The sequence below is a fragment of the Crocodylus porosus genome, unplaced genomic scaffold (genome assembly GCF_001723895.1).
Source record: "Crocodylus porosus isolate Cpor-Errol unplaced genomic scaffold, CroPor_comp1, whole genome shotgun sequence".
Lineage (NCBI taxonomy): Eukaryota > Metazoa > Chordata > Crocodylia > Crocodylidae > Crocodylus > Crocodylus porosus.
This window is the reverse complement of record NW_017728921.1, coordinates 5,626,871-5,647,293: the sequence shown is the minus strand read 5'-3', so window position 1 is coordinate 5,647,293 and position 20,423 is coordinate 5,626,871. Positions and strand designations below refer to the sequence as shown.

General features: G+C 40.1%; 1 protein-coding gene across 2 annotated transcripts in view; it reads left to right on the top strand.

The window, feature by feature from the left end:
• Window positions 1-20,423, top strand: part of SBNO1 (strawberry notch homolog 1) — a 44,689-nt gene that overhangs the window by 248 nt on the left and 24,018 nt on the right. The window contains exons 2-13 of one of the 2 annotated variants that reach the window (XM_019538890.1): window positions 7,139-7,272; window positions 8,073-8,177; window positions 9,081-9,390; window positions 13,762-13,806; window positions 14,176-14,276; window positions 15,571-15,667; window positions 17,007-17,167; window positions 17,596-17,729; window positions 17,872-17,962; window positions 18,908-19,069; window positions 19,729-19,864; window positions 19,943-20,048. In XM_019538890.1, coding sequence (XP_019394435.1) covers window positions 7,141-7,272; window positions 8,073-8,177; window positions 9,081-9,390; window positions 13,762-13,806; window positions 14,176-14,276; window positions 15,571-15,667; window positions 17,007-17,167; window positions 17,596-17,729; window positions 17,872-17,962; window positions 18,908-19,069; window positions 19,729-19,864; window positions 19,943-20,048 — 1,580 coding nt within the window. In that variant the 5' untranslated portion in view covers window positions 7,139-7,140. The remainder of the gene's footprint in view (window positions 1-7,138; window positions 7,273-8,072; window positions 8,178-9,080; window positions 9,391-13,761; window positions 13,807-14,175; window positions 14,277-15,570; window positions 15,668-17,006; window positions 17,168-17,595; window positions 17,730-17,871; window positions 17,963-18,907; window positions 19,070-19,728; window positions 19,865-19,942; window positions 20,049-20,423) is intronic. The other variant, XM_019538891.1, reaches the window with a different exon arrangement.

Here is a 20,423-nt window from a genome sequence, read left to right as displayed (position 1 = left end):
CCCCTCGTCGTGCGGGGCCGCCCCCCCGCTTCCGGCCCCCGGCCCACCCCGTCCCGTTCCGCTCTTCTCAGGCTGCCCCGGGCCGCCCCCCGGGGGCCCCGCGCCGGGAGCCGTTGGTGGGACATGATTACGCAGCCAGTTCCGCACAACCCGGAAGTTTATGTCCCGAGCACGTGCTGGTGGGGGGGGCTGCCTGGGGCAGTGCCCGCAGGGCTGCACCTCGCTGGCAGGAGGAAACTGCTGGGCCTTTACAGCTGCCCCCAGGGGTTTCTCTTGCACCTACTGACCCCCATGTTTCCTTCTAGGGAAGGGGGGCAAAGGTGCACCGGTGCTGCCTCTGCTCTCAGGCTTTGTAAAGTTGTGAACTTATTCCCCACCGATTTTTTTTTTTCTTCTTTTTTTCTTTTCAGCCTCATTGTGATAATCATTGCGTTTTTTTTTTCCTTCCAGTGGCCAGTTCTCACTCGGGCAGGTGTTGCCTTTAGGTTTAAAGACAGACTTGGCTTCAAGGCTGGGGATGGGATGGGAAATCCTGGGGTTTCTTCCTCTTTGTTCTTTTCCTTTGTAAGAAAATGTGTTAATTTAAGAAATGTGGAAGTCTAAAAGTTTTGGTTCAGAGATGATGCCTTTTATTGGACCAACTAAGAAATTGCAAACAACAAGAAAAACAACGTTCTGGAGATTTTGAGGCGCTCATGCCCATCCTTGGGCTGAGGGAAATCGTAAAGATGGTAAAAAGGCCACCTAGGTAGAAAATAAGCTTTGTTTTTGCACAGCTTCATTTTAAGATACTTCTTTAGACCCAGGTTTTAGGCTCCATCTGCCTAATGCCAGCAGCGGAGTTGTTAGCAGAGGTGATGTGTTGTTCAAGTTAGCTCTCATTTTGTGTTTGCACACACATAGCTTTACACAGATTCACAGAAGTTTACAGCTTTGCACTTTAAAATGATGCTGACCCCATGGAAATAAGATCTGGTCTTCCCTTTGCAAAGTCTGTTCCCTGTTTAGCGTAAGTTCTTTGCCTGTCTGTTGCTAAAAGGAGCTCATGAAAGCTGTAGCTGCTACATCAGGCCCCAAAGGCAGGCACCTATTGAGAAATGAAAAAGGGTTTTCACCGAGCTTCAGTATCAACTTGTGAAAGCTTTGACTTTGAGGCTCAAAGTCAGGTGGATTGGTGTCCCTGGATATTTTTTCAGACCACCGTCTACAATTCCACTTTCACATTTGAAAAGTCTGCAAAATATGAGCAGCCTGATGAACTCTTTCAGACTCTTCTCACTCAAATCATTACATTTCAATAAAATGCTAACTTCTGTTTGGTGTCAGTTTAAATAGAAACATCAACTTTTTCACTGCTGACAAAGGATGGGGGTGGGGATAAAGATCTGCACTCAAACTTAATTTTTTTTGGTTCTGTAATCGGATGACACCGTGGAGAAGGCAGTTACTTTTCTTCAATCTGACCTAAAAGTTGGGCTAAGAGCAATCCCACCTCCTCTCTAGCAAACTGCAAACTGTGAACTTCTGGTCATTTTCCCCCTTTTCCATCCCCATGCCACGAGAAGCTATCTGTAGTTTTGGGCAGACATAACTACCAGTAGCACTTGATCAATAATTTCAAGTTCTGTGCATCCAGGATGATTAGAAATTTTTTTTTTTTAAATGGAAGCTTAACTTCTGATGTTTTCCCAACTGAACATGAGAGTACGTGAGGCATGTGCTTATTTTTCCTGTGGGTGCATTTGAACCTACTGGAGAAGGAGCCCCGCCAGAGAAGTCTGTCACATTTTGTGTAGTGATCTTCTGAACATTTGTACAATCTTATTGACGTTTTATTCTGCCTCCAGAAAGAGGCAGAGTTTGAGGGACTGCAAAAAGTATCTTTTTCCAGTTACAATCCTGACTCTTTTTACTAGAACCACAGAATTATGCCTCAGGATTCTAAGTAAATTTTCTTATGCATTGAGATGGCCATTGAGATGGCTGTTGATATGAAATTTGAAACTATCTGGAAAAGTAGAAAAAATGGCCTTTTGGTTATTGTGCAAGTTATGTTTTGTAAGTGTGCATTGGCTTGAAGGGGGGGTGGGGAAGGGGGGATGTTTTCCTGAAAGTTATGGCAGAAATCTTAATGTGGGGCTAAGGGAGTGGTGTGTGGAAAGGAACAGAAGTTGCCAGTACTCTTAACAATACAGATTAATGACTGCACTTTGGGTTTTAGTATTCCAGATTGACTGTAAATAACAGCTCTAAAGCATTAATTTCATATGTTGGATATGCCATAGACATCAAATCATGTGAGCCAGTGGTCTTGAAGCCTGGATGACATCTACACCAGATTGGCTATGGTGTTGTTATAAGTTTATGCAGTAAATTGTAATGCCACAATTAAACATAATTTATAAATGAAAGTTTTAAAATATGATTGGCTGTCTAAGAAGTAAAACTAATGAAATTTGAGTGTAAGTATTAGTAAAAAAAAAGTGTATGACTGTTAAGGCTTTCTTTCAAAAATGGAAATGTAGCCTATTCTGGAGCACACATCATCCATTTTTTCTTTCCTTTTAGCAGAAGCAGGCTGCTAGACACCTGTTTTTGAATTTTGCTGGTTTTTGCACTTTCCAGAAGGAGAGACAGATCTGTGTTGGCATAGATACATGCCATAATATTAGATATGACATTGAAATACTGGCAGTTACTGTTCCACAAACCAGAAATTGATTTTATGTAATGCTTAGTCTTTTATCTTAACTTGAAAAACTAGTGTATTTTAGTAGCACAGTGTATCATAAACAACGTAGTGAGTTTTATGTTCCTTTTCTGTAGTGTCCATTCCTCAACTGATATTGCATTAATTTTTACATGTTTTTGTGCGTTCTGAAAAAAATGGCAGACTACTTTTCAGGTATCTAATAATTGTAACATTTTTCATTTTATATATAGTTTTTATGACCCTTCTAACATGTTGAGTTTCATTGCTTAGTAGCATGGGGGCACATTTTAAGTTTCTACATGCCCAGCAGTTGTCTGTTTTCAATTGATAAAATATTTGGGGAACTGCTTACAGAATTCACAACTCTTTTTAGGAACTTTTTGAATGTGAAGAACAGGCCTTTATAGTATTGCTGACTTCAAGCTGCGAAGCTTGCTGAAGTCACGCTTGCTTGATACTGACTAAAAAGCCTTCTGCTTTGTACAACTGTGGAGCTGTGTTTTGACTTGATAATGTTCTAGGCTTGATTACATGCCTGAATGAAGCTAAGCCACATCTCGTTGCGTTTAGTTTTTTCTCCCCAGCACTTGTTTCCATTTACCTTTTATACTAAAGCAAAACTGAGTCGTTGGAACCTACAATTTTTGGTGCAGGTTTTGTGTAACTAGTCTCACAAAATGTAAGATTAGGTATCTAATTATTGCCTGTAATGACAACGAAAAATTGGGAGGTGTTCACTATTTCCCTTTTGTCTGCATCTAGAACACTACCACTTTGTTCCTGGTATACAGGAACCAGAAACTGGCAAATTGACTTTCATTGTCTAAACTGACTGACATGGCAAGTAAACAGTTGCAATTTGTTTGCTAGTAACAAATATCTTGAAGGCTATTTTCACGATAGGAGGGTGTGTTGAGAGAGAGTATGGAAGCTGGGATTTTGTACGATGAAGAAAACACTGTAGTTTTACAGCACGGACGAGGCAAAGAGCAACTGCAGTGATTTCAAGGAGTTTAGAAATTGCTATACCAAATCCAGATAGCTGTCATTTGGTGCAGATGCTGTAGTAAGCAGTTACGAGGTGGTATGTCCTGGGGAAAGTTTCTCCCTAACACCAGTTAAAGGCTGATTCATACTCTAGAGCATGAGAATTTAAACATCTTCCAAAAATCCTTTTGTGGTTCTGGATTTTCTTTGCATATATTCAGTGTTTTAAATATCTGACTTTTGTTTTTCACTTCCATACATCCTGACAGTGAGTCTCACAGGTTAATCGTGTGAGACAGAGCTCTCTTTCCTTCTCTGTATTTCATTGAGCAATGCTGTGTTCATTTGTTATGGGAGGAGATAAAGGTTCAAAACAGAGGAAACTTACCATTCGTTATTTGTATTCTATCTTTTCTTTCATCTGTGGTAAATGCTCCCAGTCTTCAGTTGTCTTTCATGAGATTTTTTTCACATCTCTGCTCATTCTTGTAATCTCTCCTGAACTACTCCTTTTATTTCTGCTACTTCCATTTAGGGATTGGGAGTAGTGCATTTAACTTTTGTAGTTAACCAAGTGAAGGCATGCTGCTGATTTTCATGTAACGCCATTATAACTTCCATAGTTTTTGTCTTCCTTTCTGACGCTTCTCTTTTCAGAAGTGTGATGCCTAGCTCTCTTCAATTGATACAATTTACTTGGAATGGAAAGTGAGTACTTCCTATTTGAGGGAAAAACCTGCATTATGTTGCTTGTGTCCACATACAACTGTTTTTGCTACTGAGCTTCAGGGTTCCCCAGTGTTAGCTAACTTAGTTTTTTTCATTTAAAAACTTTTTGAAGTCTTAATTTCCACACTTTCATATCTCTTTCTGTTAATAATAATAAAAAAATTCTAATAAAGTAATGAAAGCACTTCCTTTGCAATAGCTCTTGTACTGACTTGATCACCTCCATCATGAACTTTGAGATTTTGATCATGTTTTTAATTTTCACAAGTTTACCAGGTGCAGATGGAAAATTATGAATCATTAAGCCTTACATGTTACCTGGAGTGCCTCTTCAAAAATCATATACAATGTTTACTTTCACCCACTTTTTTGGTAGTAGCTGATTGTTATGTGCTTACTAGCAGCTCAGCTGGTCCATTCTAAAATGTCTTCAGAACTCTTGGTACATGCAGTCTGAGTTTGTTGACTTGTTTATTTTTAAGTTATAACTTCTAAGGATGCACCAATATATCAGTTATACATCAGATTGGCACCGATGAAAAGGAAAATTAACATTATCAGCTATTGGCTTTTTTGGCTGGTGTAGCTGATGAAGTTCACTGATAAATATAACATACCTCCTGGTCGGTCCTCACAGATGCCGTGCACGTGTGCAGCCGCACGCGGTCAGGAATGCAGCCTGACAGTGTAGAGAGCAGTAGCTTTGTAGGTGGGTCTCTGGAGGGGAAGGGGCATTTGGGGGAGGGATGGTGTGGCAGAGCCTGAGGATATTGCCGACCCTGGGTGGGGAGCAGAATGGAGGCATGGTGGGGCACATGCCCCCCTAGATTCATGTGTGGTCTGCTCACTGTGGGTGTGGCGCTCTCTGCCTGCTGCGTTTCCATCAGGGGCCCTGCACCAGTTGCATATCCCCTGCCCACCCAGCAGTAGTGGGGGTAGTGATTTGTGCCTCCTGCAGCCATTGTGGGGCTCCCAGGGCAAAGGCAGCAGGCAGAGAGCCCCAAGCCCCACAGTGAGCAGCCTGTGTCTGCCCTCGCCCTGCTCTGCTAGGCTCCAGTTAAGTGTCCTTTTGGTTAGAAATGGTGGCGGCGGTATTTGAACTAAAACTCATTCAACAAGCTTTAGTCCATGTGCCCCCACTGCCATTTTTACGTGCCAGGATGCTGATCCCCTGGACGAGCCACATCCGGCTCTGTCCCGCTCCCTGCCCTGCCCTGGCCTTGGGTCCAGTTTGCTGCCCTGGCTGGGCAGTGCCCCTTGCTCCTGCCCCAATCTCCTCCTCACTGTGGGGGCCTTGATTTCCCCCCCCTGCTCCCCTACCCCCCACTTCCTTTCCACAGACTTACCTGCAGGGAGCTGCTTTCCATGCTGCCTGGCTGCATGCCTGTAAATGTGTTATCAGATCAGTATCAGCTGATATGGCTGGTTAATAATTGGCTGTCGATATTGGCCAAGAAAATCTTTATTGGTCAACCCCTAATAATTTTGTTCCTCTTTCTTTCTTTCTTAGTACAATAGTCTTTTGATGATAACTCCTAAGCAGTCAATACAGAGTGGATATCTTCCCAACATTAGATAGATTAATCTAGGACATAATCTCATGTCTTAAAGTCTAACAGGCAGATGGAATCAAGTAGCCGTGTGTGTAAGCAAAAACTGATTTCCTGGTGGGATTACTTTGGCTATTTGTCTTCTGCTTTGGAACAGCTGACTTGTCACTGGAGGAAGGAACCATTGCACTCTGTGTGCAGCGTGGGGTATTTGATTCAGTTTTGAAGTTTTTAAAATCATCTGGAAAAGCTCATTTGCTGCCCTTTATGTGAAGTGCCCCCTAGCCTGCCTTTCGGTTCAAAATAACTACGGTCTTTTCTTAATATTTGGTTAGCCCATGAATGTGTTATAGCAGTGTCATCTATTTGTCCTACTTGCTGTTTAAAGAAACCTCTCCAGTTTTTCTCTGTGAAAGCAATGAGCTGCTGCTTAGAAATAACAAATAATTGCAAGTTATTTTAGACCTACTCATGAAAACTAACTTTTATGATTTATTTTTTTTCATTAAATGTCTATAAAATGGCCCAAATCGTAAATTTTAATGATTTTTTTAAACTACTAGATAACTATCTCTTCCTCCCACTGTTCTTAAAGGGTTGTTTTTAACTTTTAAATTGGATTTTGAGTCTCAACACTTACTGACCAGTAGTAATTGAACGATTTAACATTTCTTTTACAAAAACTAGAGAGAGGTTTCTTGTTTGTTTTGGGGGGGTTTTTTTACTTATATTGGGTAGTGTTTTGTATATGGCTGCTTTTAATTCTTCCTTTCCTTGTGGAGTCTTGTTGCATAATAGTAATAAAGGTATTTAAAAAATGGGAAATAAAGTTGTATGGGGCACCGTCAATGGACTTGGCAGATTTATAACCCAACCCAGGGGTGGGCAGGATGTAGCCCACTGAGCCTATCTGGCCCACGGGACCCGTAAAAAATTTAGAAAATGAATTTTAATCTGCCCCTGGCTGCCTGTCATGTGGCCCTCGATGGCTTCCCAAAACTCAGTAAGCGGCCCTCCACCCAAAATAATTGCTCACCCCTGACCTAACCTCATCTTGTGAAAGTGACTACATTGATAAGGTGAAGCTTTTGGAAAATAAGCAACGATTTCATTTTGGATAATTTTAACTTATGCACCTGTTCTTAATTTTGTATTTCAGAAATGGTGGAGCCAGGACAAGATCTGTTGCTTGCTGCTTTGAGTGAGAGTGGAATCAGTCCAAATGATCTCTTTGATATTGACTCTGCGGATATGGGTCTTGCAACCATAGCACCAACTGCAGCTGTTCAGCAGGTTAAAAACAAGACGCTTTAAATAATTGGATGATGTTAAATAATATAGGATCGTGCATTCCTTATACTCAAGGAAAACCATACTCTTTAACTGTTAAAGAGTATGAACATGCTGTATGTTCTCATTGCTGTGCTATACGGAGCTTGCGTATAAAGAAAATGAGTTGGTACTCTGCCTTAAATATGTATCTGTAGACATCCAAAGTGTATAATTTATTAATTGAATCCTTAGCTGACTTTTACGTTATTTAAAGAGACATGCCATGATGTATCATAGTTTTATAGTTGGTAGGGTCGGAGAGACCTAAGCAGGTCATCAAGTCTGACCCCCTGCCATAGGCAGGAAAGAATGTTGGGGTCAAATGACCCCAGCTAGGTGAGTGTATCCATGCAGAACTTTAATTCCTACTTTTAGGAAAGCAGAACTACACCTAACAAGAGGAAGAATGAATTTATTAGGGTGTTTAATTTCCATGACAACTCCCACTCTACAGGAACATAACATTTTTTTCAAACACCAGAGTAGAGAACAATAGTCTATCAAACAGAAATGAGATGGCCAAACAAATTCAAATTTTTGTAGCAGTTAGCTGGAAAGCCTTGTACTTGGAACAGTTTTGGGCACTAACTTGATGACGAGGTACTCTACAATCCTTATTTCTAATGAAATTAGGATTAGTGGACAAAGCAAAGGAATTAGTTATTAGTTTCAGTTTCATGGGTGGATATTTGAAGATTTTCTTTTTCCTCCTCCCCCTGCTCAGATTAGTGCCTGATCATGCTCGCTTTCTTTCTCTCCAGTCAGTGCCACTTAGTGCATTAGACCTAGGCTTGGAGACTGAGGCAACAGCTGCTGTTAAACAAGAACCAGAGGCTGTATCTACTCCAGCAGTACTAAATGTCAGGGTAAGAACTGGCATATTCAGGGTTTTGTATGTTTATAATAGGAAAGTGTATAGCTGAGGAAGGCCTATACAAACACCAACTTTGCGGTCATCTTTTAATATAATCTCTAAGACATTAAAACATTCTTTTCCTATGTTCCCCACTTTTGAACATCTCTCTGGGTTGTTATGAAGTGCAGGAGAGGCCATCTCTTGGATAAAGTCAAGTTTAAAAGGGAAACATTGTTTAAAAATGAGCCCAATTTGACTTCTATCTTCTGAGCATAGAAACTGTTCACCTAAGCAATTGGTGCTTGTATATCATCCTACATTAAGATCTTGAAAATGTTAGATTTATCAAGAAGAATGGCAGTTATCAAGGTGAATGTTCATATCTTCCTTAAAATGAGAATGCTAGCATAGAAGTATGATCAGCATCTGAGGGGTAGGGTGTATAAAAAAGAATGCACAGGAACAGGTTTTTTTATAAATAGATGTTACTTTTTTTATTTATAACCTAACTGCATAACTTGTGCAGTGTGTTGTATTGTTTTCCAGCCTAGTTTGCTACACACAGCAACTGTACTTTTTGTCTGGGGGGGATGAGATCCTTTCCTCCTTAGAAAAAAATTCTTGAAGAAATCAGGAAACCACACATTAGCACATGCTTTTGAGGAAGCTTCTTGCTTGGACTCAAGTTCTGAAATACTGTAAATGGTCCATGCTAGTTGTGAGATGCAAAGAATATTGACACCTATCTTCCCTGCACTGTTCCCAGCGTTGACTCCTTTTGAATTGGTTATTCCTGTCTCTAGCTGAAAGACATTAGTGTAAGTTTTGTTTTATTGAGTATTGTCTCATGAAAAATCTTAGTGGTTATTTCCCAAAAAGGACAGTCTTTGTTTTGTTTTTTTCTTTCTTCTAGCAGCCGCCATCAACTACAACCTTTGTGCTGAATCAAATAAATCAGCTTCCAACTTTGGGGACTACAATAGTAATGACAAAAACCACACCTGTCACAACTACCAGACAGACCATCACTGTAGCAAAAATAATACAGACCAGCACAACTACTCGACCATCGGTTGCAGCACCAGCAGTACGCAGTGCCTTGACCCCTACTCCTTCAAAGGACCAGATCCAGCTGAAAGATCTGCTCAAAAACAATAGTCTTAATGAACTAATGAAACTGAAGCCGCCTCCTAACATAGCCCAGCCAGTTGCAACAGCAGCAAGTGAGTTTTTCTATAAGTACTATTTTAGAAATGTGGGAGTAATTGTTTAGTGCATGCACATCCCAAATGAGTAGATTGTGGTGAAATTCAGACTTCATTAAGACTTGCATGTTAGATTTCAGCTACTTGAAATTGTGGAGGGAGTAGCATAAAGTACTTCTTTTAAAAAAAAATCTGAACCCTGAATTCAGCCCTGAAATTTAGCAATAAGCAGCAGGTAAATGATTAACGTTGGTGATGTGCTTATTATAGTCAGTTATTGCTTCCCTCTATGTTTATGGTATACCTGCAGTGCTTGAACATGCCTTGCCATCTCATTTGTTCCTTGTCGTAGTATGGGTGTTGCCATTGTATGCTTAGTTGTGTGTTTTGTCTTTTTTTTTTAAATTTCTTCAGAGATGGAGACTTGTAGAACATGTTGGTATTTTGACCCTATCTGTGTTTCTGTAAAACAGGGCTGTCTACCTTCCAAGTGGTCGGGGGCTACACACTCTGCAAGTTGCATTATCCAACCCTGCACCCCACTGGCTGTACCAGTGGTGGTCACGGTTTGCACACTGCATAGATTCCCCCCCACTCCCATTGCACCTTGTACCTGCACTTCCACCGTGGGCTGCAGCTTGCACCTGCATGAGTACTCCCCTTACTCTCCTCTCCCTGCTGCAATGATTCCAGAGCCTGCAACTTCACTCATTGCAGGCCATCAGTTGGACAGCCTTGCTTGAAAACATTGATTTGAGAAGGAGAAACTAAGAATCTGCTTATTTCATGGGAGGAATACACATCAGGCCCTGTTTGTGTCAGATGCAGAACTCGATTGCGGTGGTGGCCAGTTGATTTGTAGTGCTTTTTTAATACTCTTTGAAGTCTGGGAAAAATTTATTGCAGGGCTATTTAAATTGTAAGCAGCAAATACTGGGAGATACAATGTGCAGAAATGTCTGAGATCCTGAAGTAGGATAATGACCAGAGATTTAAACTGCTGGCACTGATAATTGAACTATTTGGGGGTGGTTTCTGTGTCTGCAAGTTCTCTACAGACTAGGTCTGTGGATTTTCATATTCTGAAAATTCTTTCTGATGCCATAACTAATCCTTAAGGGGACATTAGTAACTTAAAGCAGGATTGGCCGAAAGACCTGCCTCAGGATCTGGCCTGCTGTGCCAGAAACTTGTTGATGGAATGAACAAGAGCAGCACTAACCCCACCAGCTGCCAGGGCCGCTGTGTCAGAGCCCATACCCAAAGGATTGATGCAACTATTGCTTTCTCTGCCTCTAAATTCTGGGTCAAGATCCCTGGTGGGGTTACAGTTCTGTGACAGTGGGACGGATGGTGTTAACCTCCACAGTTGTTAGAGCCACTGTCTAGCATCAGCACCCAGGGGGGTTAATGCAGTTGCTGCTGCTTGTCCTGCTGATGTTGGGGATTGTCTGGCCTGTAAGAAGGCCCGCGGTTCCAAGGTGGGTTGCAGGGCCAAATGACCTAGACACCCTTTACTTAAAGAATTTTGAAATGCTTTCCTGGAGTCTTAATCCTTTTTCTCTAGTCCCCTTTTTAATATTTCCACTGAATGGAAGTCTTTTTCCAAAAGGAAACCTAAATAATGGGAAAACAGTAAAATTTTGTATACCCCAGTGCTGCACGAAGCAAACAAATTATATTTGTTAATCTAATCTTTTGGCTGCTGTAGTGTCATAACGGACGGTTACACTTTCAGACTGCTGTTGAGCGTCTCTTCTAAAGTTGCTTTTCCTAATAGTATATGCATAAACTTCTTATGTGACCTGTAAGTGTCAGCATCTCTAATAGCATCAGTTTCTAGGTTTAGCAATGAGCGTTTCTGAAATGAAAATATAGGTGATTTGGTAGTGAGGAACAGGGGTCTTAAGAAATCTAAAGCTAACAAAGAGTGAATTAAAAGTAAGAAAAGGGAAACATACAGGACGCTTAAGATGGACTTGGTATTCAAGGCAGTACCCACTTTTAATACATTTTACTTTGCTATGTGGTAACAATAGCCCATGATGGAGGAGGAGGAGGGGAACAAAGGAACAGGAGTTTTAACATAACATGATGAATGTAGGCAACCACATCTGTATTTCAAAATCGGACACCTTCCAACCTCTCTAGAACAAGAGAATTCTCTGGCCTGCCAGTGTACCAAATAAATAACATGGGTCATAAAGCTTTCTGCACAAGCTGGAAGATGGGGGGACATAAATGTAAGTGGAGCCCAGGAGGTTTCAGAGACCATAAATATTTGAGCAATAAATAACACTTTAAATACAGTCTGTATGCCGCAGATCTTTTTTTAGGTTTAACCATGATATTTACAATTTGGAAATAAATAAAGTTCTGCCCAGAGGCATTTTTAATGCACCTTAATTCTAGTATCCAGTTTGGCTGATTCAGATGTTGTAAAAGTTCTTAGTAATGTGATGTCTGAATGAGGCTTGATGTTCCTGGAGAAATAAATACCATGTTGAGCTGTTATCCTGCATATTAAATAGGATGCAGCTTATTTAAGTAAGATAGTAAAATCCGCGTGCATTCAGAATTTAAGGGTGACACACAGTGAAACTGTACCCTGTTGTATTAAGTTGGTGACCTTTCTGATGGGATTTAAAAAAAATGGGGTGACTTAACTGCTGAAGCAATCATAAGCTCCTCAGTGATACCAGATGGACAGTTTGTCATTCTCTTGTGGATGATTATTCTCATTGCTTATATTCCTTTGGGAGTTTCACCTGAATATATTATCTTTCGTTTCACCCCCCACTAGTGTTTTTATATGTTAGAATGTCTGTCTTGCATCCCACTTGCAAGGTAAAGATGTGCTTCTGCTGGTGAAGTTGGGAGAACAGCAGGTCAAGTTTACAGCCCCTTGAGAAATGAAACTTCCATGGCTGAATTCTCCAGTACCCAGCTTTTTTTAAAGAATTTAAGCCACTGTCAAATATTGAAAGGGGGATCAGAGGGCAGAAACTCACTTTGGTATTACTTAGTTGCCCCTAAAATTTAAAAAAGATTTTAATCAAGGCAGTCATTTTTGTTTAAAGCTCAGATGTAAACTCAGCCATAGTATGAACCTTTGCTGCTGTCCATCTGTCTGGCAGTTGCATGCAAAGTGTAGCTCATACAAACAGTAGCACATCTATTTACAGTGATTGTATCTTGATAACATATCTTTTGCCAGAAAGGTTGGGGTCAGGGCAAGAATTGTGCTTTCTAAATACGGTGTTTCAAGGAACTGCTTTTCTCTGGTGACATTTCTGAAGAAGTATATAATAGAGCTGCTAAAGTTTTACTACAGCAGAAGATTTGAGTTGTGGTATTTTTATTACTTGTGTGCGATTTTTAGCGGTGTAGTCGTTACCTCTCCTGCCCACCCACCCCCTTGTTTCTGCCTCTTTAGAAGTAACTTTTGAAATGTTTCAAAATGTAACCCACTTTCAAAAGGATAGTGTTTCACATGGGGATTTGTAGCCCTTGTTGTCCTGTGGCTAAGGCTACATGTAGCCACTTGCTGTCTAGCCAGAGATGCTAAACTAAAGGAGGATGCAGGGATGGAGAGGCAGGCCCAGGATCTAGCTTGGGGCTTGGGGGAGCATGTGGTAGTCTTTAGTGGCAGTGGGGATGTCCCACTGGCTCTCCAGCCCTAAGTCCTCAGAACCCCAGTCCTTCCCATCCCCCAGGAGCAGAGGGGCAAAGGAGACTGCATGCTGGCAATCTAGGCTCCAGTGGCAGTCTGGTGCGTGTCTGGAGCAGAGAAGTACAGGAGTGCAGTCAAGTGCCAAGACCATTCCAAGTGCTCCCATACAAAATGTGCTCCTAGTGCCCGGACACCTATTGGCAGGTCTGGTTGCGGGAGGAAAAATCTGTTGTGTTAGTTCATGGCTTCCACCACAGGGATTCCAGCCCCATATCCCTAGAACCTCTCCTCTCCTTTGAGCAGAGAGGCAAAGGGTTTGGGGCAGAACACCGGGCAGTGGCAGGTGACCCATGGAGTGTAACGTAGTGGCTGAACAGATAATTTATCCACCCAGCTCTCCGCTTCTCCCCTGTGGATTTGACGGTAGGGGTGGGGGAGGAAGATTGGAGCACTGTGGAATATTGGAAGATCTACAAGTCCCCAGGCGCACACAACCAGAAATGAAACTTTTCAAGTAGCTCCTCATTTAAGAAGGTCTGTTATGGAGTGGTACAGCTACTTCGGAAAGTTTTACAAGGCATGTGTGTTTTTTCCAGCTGACTCTTCGAAATGTCTCAGTTAAAGTCTGTCCATACAAAAAGAACTTAAGTTTTTAACTTTGCTGTCCACTTGTATAGATGAAAATAATTAAGTCCAAAATGTTAACTTTCTTACAGAAATAATTGTAGTGTCTCCAAAGGTGGTAAATGCCACCAAACCAGGTAAGAGCACATAATCAACAAAATTGGGTTTGTGGTTTCTTAAACTGTCTTAACTCGCACATAAGATGGAATAATTATTTAATAGCTCGGTGGAGGTATATTCTCTTGGTGTATTAAAGAAGTCTCATGTATCTCATTATGGCACCGGTTAATACATTTTATTTAAGTACACATTTTTCTTTTAAAAGCAGTACCAGGACTAATTTTAAGCATGTGCAGAGACTTATGGCTAAATATATTGGTAGTGTACTTAAGGGTATCTGTATGCTGTCGAAGACTTCAGAGTTTTGTTTTCCATTTTATAAGTGGAGGTAGAGGAGGGTATTATAACTCAATATAATGGAACATCAAATTGCAACTTTTTTTTAGCTGACGTAAGCAATGGTGCTGTAAAGAAGGAGGCTTCTACAAAAGAAGTAGCAAGAATATGGATAAATGATATGAAAATGCGGAGCTTTTCACCTACTATGGTGAGTACTGTCAATAAACAGATACAATTTCTTAAATTAACTTAAGTTTAAGTAGCCCCAGTTCTCTTTGTATTGTTCCAGGCAGTCATGGAAACTTCCTGAGCTCTGCTTATCTGTGAAATTATACATTTCATTCTGTAGGGGAAATTGCTGTTTGCTAGTAGTTGGAAAGCAGACTGTGCTGCCAGCTGTCTAGCACAGTTTGCTTGAGCTACATGGGAGCCTCTTGAAGTTCAGGTATCTTCAGATGACACCCTTGTTTGTGATGGAAGACATCTTTTGAATCCTATCCGACTAAAGCTGAAGAGCAGCTCTCCTAGGCCGCTTTTGAAAATTGCTTTATCCCTGTCACACAAGATGTGCAGATCTCTGCAATTTGAAGCAGATACTTTTCCAACAGGATTGGCCTCTTGCATTATACAGGATTACAATATAAATCCAGAGCATCTTCTTCTAGTGATGTACTGGGGATTTAGTGCAAGTTATCCACTAATGCTGTTGGAAGCTCTGCACTTAAATCTTTCTACTGGGTTAAAATGAGTGGTGGTTTTGTGATTTCAGTGTATTTCCATAATGCAGGGCACCTGGAAGCAGTTTCAAGTAACTCTCTGATACCAAGCATCTAAATTGGTGGTGAAGGATTTTTAACTTGTGACATGAAGAATCTTTGTTGCGGGGCGGGGGTGGAAATAACTTGAACTCTAATTATTAAAGCCATAGGAAAACAATGGCCAATTGTTGTTTATTTGGAAGAGACAGAGAATACCGCTGAGAGAGATACTAGATAGCTATCTTGAAAGCTGTCAACCTTTTTTTATGGATGTTCATGACCTTTCAAATTTTAAAGCCAATCCCTTTTAAAATATTCTATAGCTATAGGTACATTGTATATAAAAATGTTTATCCACTGACTTAGCTGCAGAGCTCAGCTCTGCTGGCTTATTTTGTATTTCAACTTCTATGCCAGTATAGGTTTGGAGTGCTGCAGAACATTTGGTCGATTGGTAGGAAAAAAGGGAGCTGAAGTCCTTTTGAGTCCCCTTCCAGTGATGCTTCTTTTCAGTGGAATGAGACCTCTCTGAAGACAGATGCTTTAAAAAAAATATGCTGGCTAAAACTTAGTAAACGTTGTAATTTTCCTACTGCTCTCTAGTGCAGTTAGGTCATTCTTATGTAACTGAATGGTGATGTCCCAGGCTAATAGTCTAGCACTGTCTTGTATGTTTGTTTTGTTTTATAGGATTGAGTATCACCAGTGTATCATACCGTTAACATGGGTATATTTGTATTGTAGAAAGTGCCATCAGTGAAAGAGGAAGAAGAACCTGAGGAGGAAGATGAAGAAGAAATGGGTCATGCGGAAACATACGCAGAATATATGCCAATAAAATGTATGGTTACAATAAAAAACTGCAACTAATTTTAAATGATAGTACCCATGTTAAATAAAATCCAGAGAAACATTATAAGTAATAGATTTTCTAATTATAATCTGTAATAACAAAAAGGGGACCTGAATGGGCAGATTGAAACTAAACTTTTTGTTGCAAAAAACCTGAAGGGGACTGACTGAATTCACTTTGTTCGCTCTTTTTAATCTGAGAGAGGTGTAAATGGTACAGTGGCACTAGATTGCTAAAGATTTTAACTTTATCGATCACAGATGGCAAGGCACCTTTGTTTTACAGCATGATTTTTAAGAGCTGTGTGTTTTTTGTAGCAAAGATGCGTAATACAATTTGGGAGACTTTAATGTGAAGCAGCACCTTCTAAGTACATTGTCACCAACTTGTCCACAACAGATTCTTTGAGATCCCAGGTCTGTTTTTACTATAGTTCATTAATGAAAAAGCAGAATTTTAATGCATGATCCAGTGTGTTTAAAAAAAGTAAAGTAACAAACTGGATTTCAAACTTCCATAAGTAGCAAAGAGACTTTTGCAGTGAGCACTTATAACTAAATTGTACAGTACCTTGGTGAGCTTTGACTTCTGAAGCTTTCTCCTGGCAGCCCTCATGTTAGCATATATGTATAGTTCTGACAAGACTTCTTAAAACTTTCTGCTCTTGTGCTCCTTGAAGTTTGCTTTTTTTGATGCATCTTTCTCTCAGCGTACAACTTCGTTCTTCATGGATAATGATATTGCTGCACCAGCAATGTGTATGTTTTAATCACTGATTCATCTTAAGTTGTACCTGGTTCTTTATCTTTTCTCTTCCCACATTCTGTACGCCGGTGCAGTAGTGTAACAAGGTAACATTGCATAAGTTAAAAGTGATAGGAGTGTTATTTGTAATGTATTGGCATTCATGTTGCAGAAAAATTCTACTCCTAGTGTTCTATGTCCTTTGAGGTGTTCAGTGATAGAAGGCCCCTGGGGGTCAGAGCCACTACTCAAAAGTATCCAAATGTTGGGGATTTTTGATAAAGTAGGGTTTTTTTCATAAAAACACATTCCATAAACAGAGCAAATAGATTTCCTTTTTACAAGTTGCCTTCTTATATTGATACCTACCTTTATCCTTAAAAAAAATAAAAAGTACTGTTTTCTATACACTCATAAGAACAATGGGGCTCCTAAGATCAAAATGGGGGGATCAAAGTTACCCTAAAACATAACCTTAAGTGTCCAAGCTCTTGAAATTATGGTGTTGACTTGTAAAGTAAATAGCTTACAATAACCAGTATGAATTATGTTTAGAGCTTTTTTCTTTTTTTTTCTCTTGCAGTAAAAATTGGATTGCGTCATCCTGATCCAGTAGTAGAAACTAGCTCGTTATCAAGTGTAACACCTCCAGAGGTGTGGTATCAGACCTCAATATCTGAAGAAACTATTGATAATGGTTGGTTGTCAGCATTGCAACTTGAAGCAGTTACTTATGCAGCCCAGGTATGTTGCTGTACAGCATTTAAAAAAACAAAATAAAACTTTGGATTTTAAAGAGGTGTATGGATTAAGTAGTAGCATTAGGAATTGGTTGTGTAATTGGCTGAACATAACATACATCAGGGGCTGGCATCCTCTGGCCAGTGGATGGATACAGCCAACAGAAACATTTGATCCAGTTTCAGCAGCCAGGTAGACCCAGTTTGGATCAGAGGCTTTTCCCCACATTGGTGGAGAGCTTCAACAGCAGTCGCTTTTCCTTGTTACCACAGGGAAAAGCAACAGTGGGGTCTTTTCCCGTGCAGCTGAACTGGATCAATCCATCCTACTATTTGAAGAAGCTGGTGACCCCTGACTTACACTTTTTCTTTTCTGGCTAAACAACTTGTAGACTTGTGCTTGTAGGAATTAAAATATCTTTTCTTTCACAGCAACATGAGACATTCCTGCCCAATGGAGACAGAGCTGGATTCTTGATAGGTGATGGTGCTGGTGTAGGAAAAGGAAGGACCATAGCTGGAATAATCTACGAAAATTACTTATTGGGTAGAAAAAGGGCAGTATGGTAAGTTGAGGCAAACCTTGTAATAACTGGAGTACTTAATTTCAGGATAAGTTATGGTTTGGGAGCAGGTGTTAGAGAAAAACTTAGATTGTTGCTTTTTGCTGTACTCTTACAAATTGCATGCTTTACTTTTTCCCTTCAGGTTTAGTGTGTCAAATGATCTGAAATATGATGCTGAAAGAGATTTGAGAGACATTGGAGCAAAAAATATTTTGGTTCATTCATTAAATAAGGTATGGATACTTTTTACTATGTACAGTTCGGGTAAAACTTTAGGTATGCTTGTGTGATGAGATATGCATGTTTAAAATAAGTACCGTTCTTGCTTTTTCAAACTTATTTTGAGACCACTGCTATTTTTTTACCATTGTAGTTTTTTAATCGTAAAAAGCATTACTAATGCTGAACTTCAGGCATATAATTACCTCATCCCTGAGGTCAATGAGAATAAGCCACATGCCTTAATCATATACAGTATTAAGGCCTGACCAGATAGTAATTCCAAAATATTCCTCTCCAGGCTTATGTGTAATTTAGGGACACTGCCGGCTGAAAGTTTTGTTGCGTGAGTGTTGTTTGTATCATGTAGAATTTTTCATTTTGTGATATTTTCTGAAGAGGAAATATTTTCTAAAAAGTTAAGATCTTGTCTTTGGCAGCAATCCTAGATACAGTATATCTGTTGTCTAGGGCAGCAAAAGTGGCACACTGGAGGAGGCAGGCAGCACGATGGCAAATAGTGCAGGGAGCATAAAACAGAGCAACAGATCAAGTAGGGGAAAAAGATCAGAGTGGCACTCACAGGAGGGGTAGGGCTAATTTGTGGCACACCTGCCCAAAAGATTGGCTTACACTCATCTAGGGGGTGCATGCAAGCCAAAATATCCCGAGTTCATGAAAGCGGACTCCTTGACTCTGTGAAAATCGCCTTATATGGGAACTGAATTCAGAATCCTGAGATCCTGAAAGATAGCATTTCTCATGAAGCACTAACTAAAGTTGTCTTAGTTCCTTCTAACCAGTGTCCCATAGGTCTCTAGAGATCTACTTCTGTTGTCACTGGAGTCATCAACACTGTATACGTGCCCTAAGGTGGGGGTGTGCGTCTGCCCTTGAATTCTATCCCAGCATGATGTGTTTGTAACTTAAATGTAACTTGCACTTTTTTCTCCTTGCAGTTTAAGTATGGAAAAATTTCTTCCAAACACAATGGAAGTGTGAAGAAAGGTGTAATTTTTGCTACTTACTCTTCTCTTATTGGTGAAAGTCAGTCTGGTGGTAAATATAAAACCAGATTAAAACAGCTTCTTCACTGGTGTGGTGAAGACTTTGATGGAGTTGTATCCTTTTTGTTTCTGGGTGTTCAACAGAAGTAGTTGAACTGTTATCTATTTTATAAGATCGCGTTTTTGGAGCAAAGCTGTTCTGTGCATGTTTATTTTAACTTAACTTACTTTAGGACACTTAATTAATTTGAACCGGTTTCAAACATGCTTCCACTCAGGCTTTACTCAAAATGCGACAGGTAAATGTGATCTATATATGAACTGATTCTTATAGGCTGTTGGTGTAAATTAAGAGTCAGCTGCATTGAAGTTATTCATGTAAACCAGCAGTGGATCACTTGCAGATGAGAAGCCTACTTAACAGGGGTTGTGCATCTGGAGTAGAGTCTTAGGAATCTAATATTTTGTTAAACTCTGCATAATGTGTTTCACGTAGATATTTCTTTTCCTAAAGAAAAATTACAGTATTAAGAAGAATAACTCCAAAATATATGAAAGCATTGCGTTTAATGTCAGTTGTGCACCAGGGAGTTTTTAAAATTGAATCTTTTGCTGGGGTGTAATCAATTTGTTTGCCTGAAGTTTTTGTAGCTCCAGTCCAATAACTAGAATTGATGCTTACAGTGAATGCTGTACTTTTACTTGCTATCCATAAATGTTGGTCTGTATTCAGTATAAATTGGCAGAATGTTGATTCCTTAATTTAAATTCAGATAATATTTGATGAGTGTCACAAAGCAAAGAATCTGTGTCCAGTTGGTTCTTCAAAACCAACAAAAACAGGTCTAGCTGTATTGGAGCTTCAGAATAAACTTCCCAAGGCTAGAGTTGTTTATGCTAGTGCTACAGGTAGGTGCTAATTCATTTACAATAAAATTTCGATTGCTTTTTCGTTGGCATGGGTACAGCATGTGTTCTTCTTTCCAGGTGCATCTGAGCCACGAAATATGGCATATATGAACCGCCTTGGAATATGGGGTGAAGGAACCCCGTTTAGGGAATTCAGTGACTTCATTCAGGCTGTTGAAAGAAGGTAATACAGAATGCCAATGAAAGCTACTATACTTCTGGTCGCATTTTGGTTTCCATTTTAGTCCTGATTTAATTCATTCATAGTTACCTGAAACTATCAGGTTTGAATGTTTCAGGCTTGTTTTCTGCTGCAAAGTAAATTTCTCTGATTCCCCCCACCTCCCTCCCCCCCAAAATAAAATTTAAAAAAAAAAAGTACATTGGAGCAGGAACAGAATTGGAAAATCTGTTGTGCTGGTTGGCTGACAACTTAGTTATTTTTACACTGGCATGAATGAGAAATGGGAGTAAAATTTGCACCTGTATTTAAAACATTCTGGAACAACTTACATGAAACAACTTGTAACATTGACAATAAAATTGAGTAAAGAAGTAG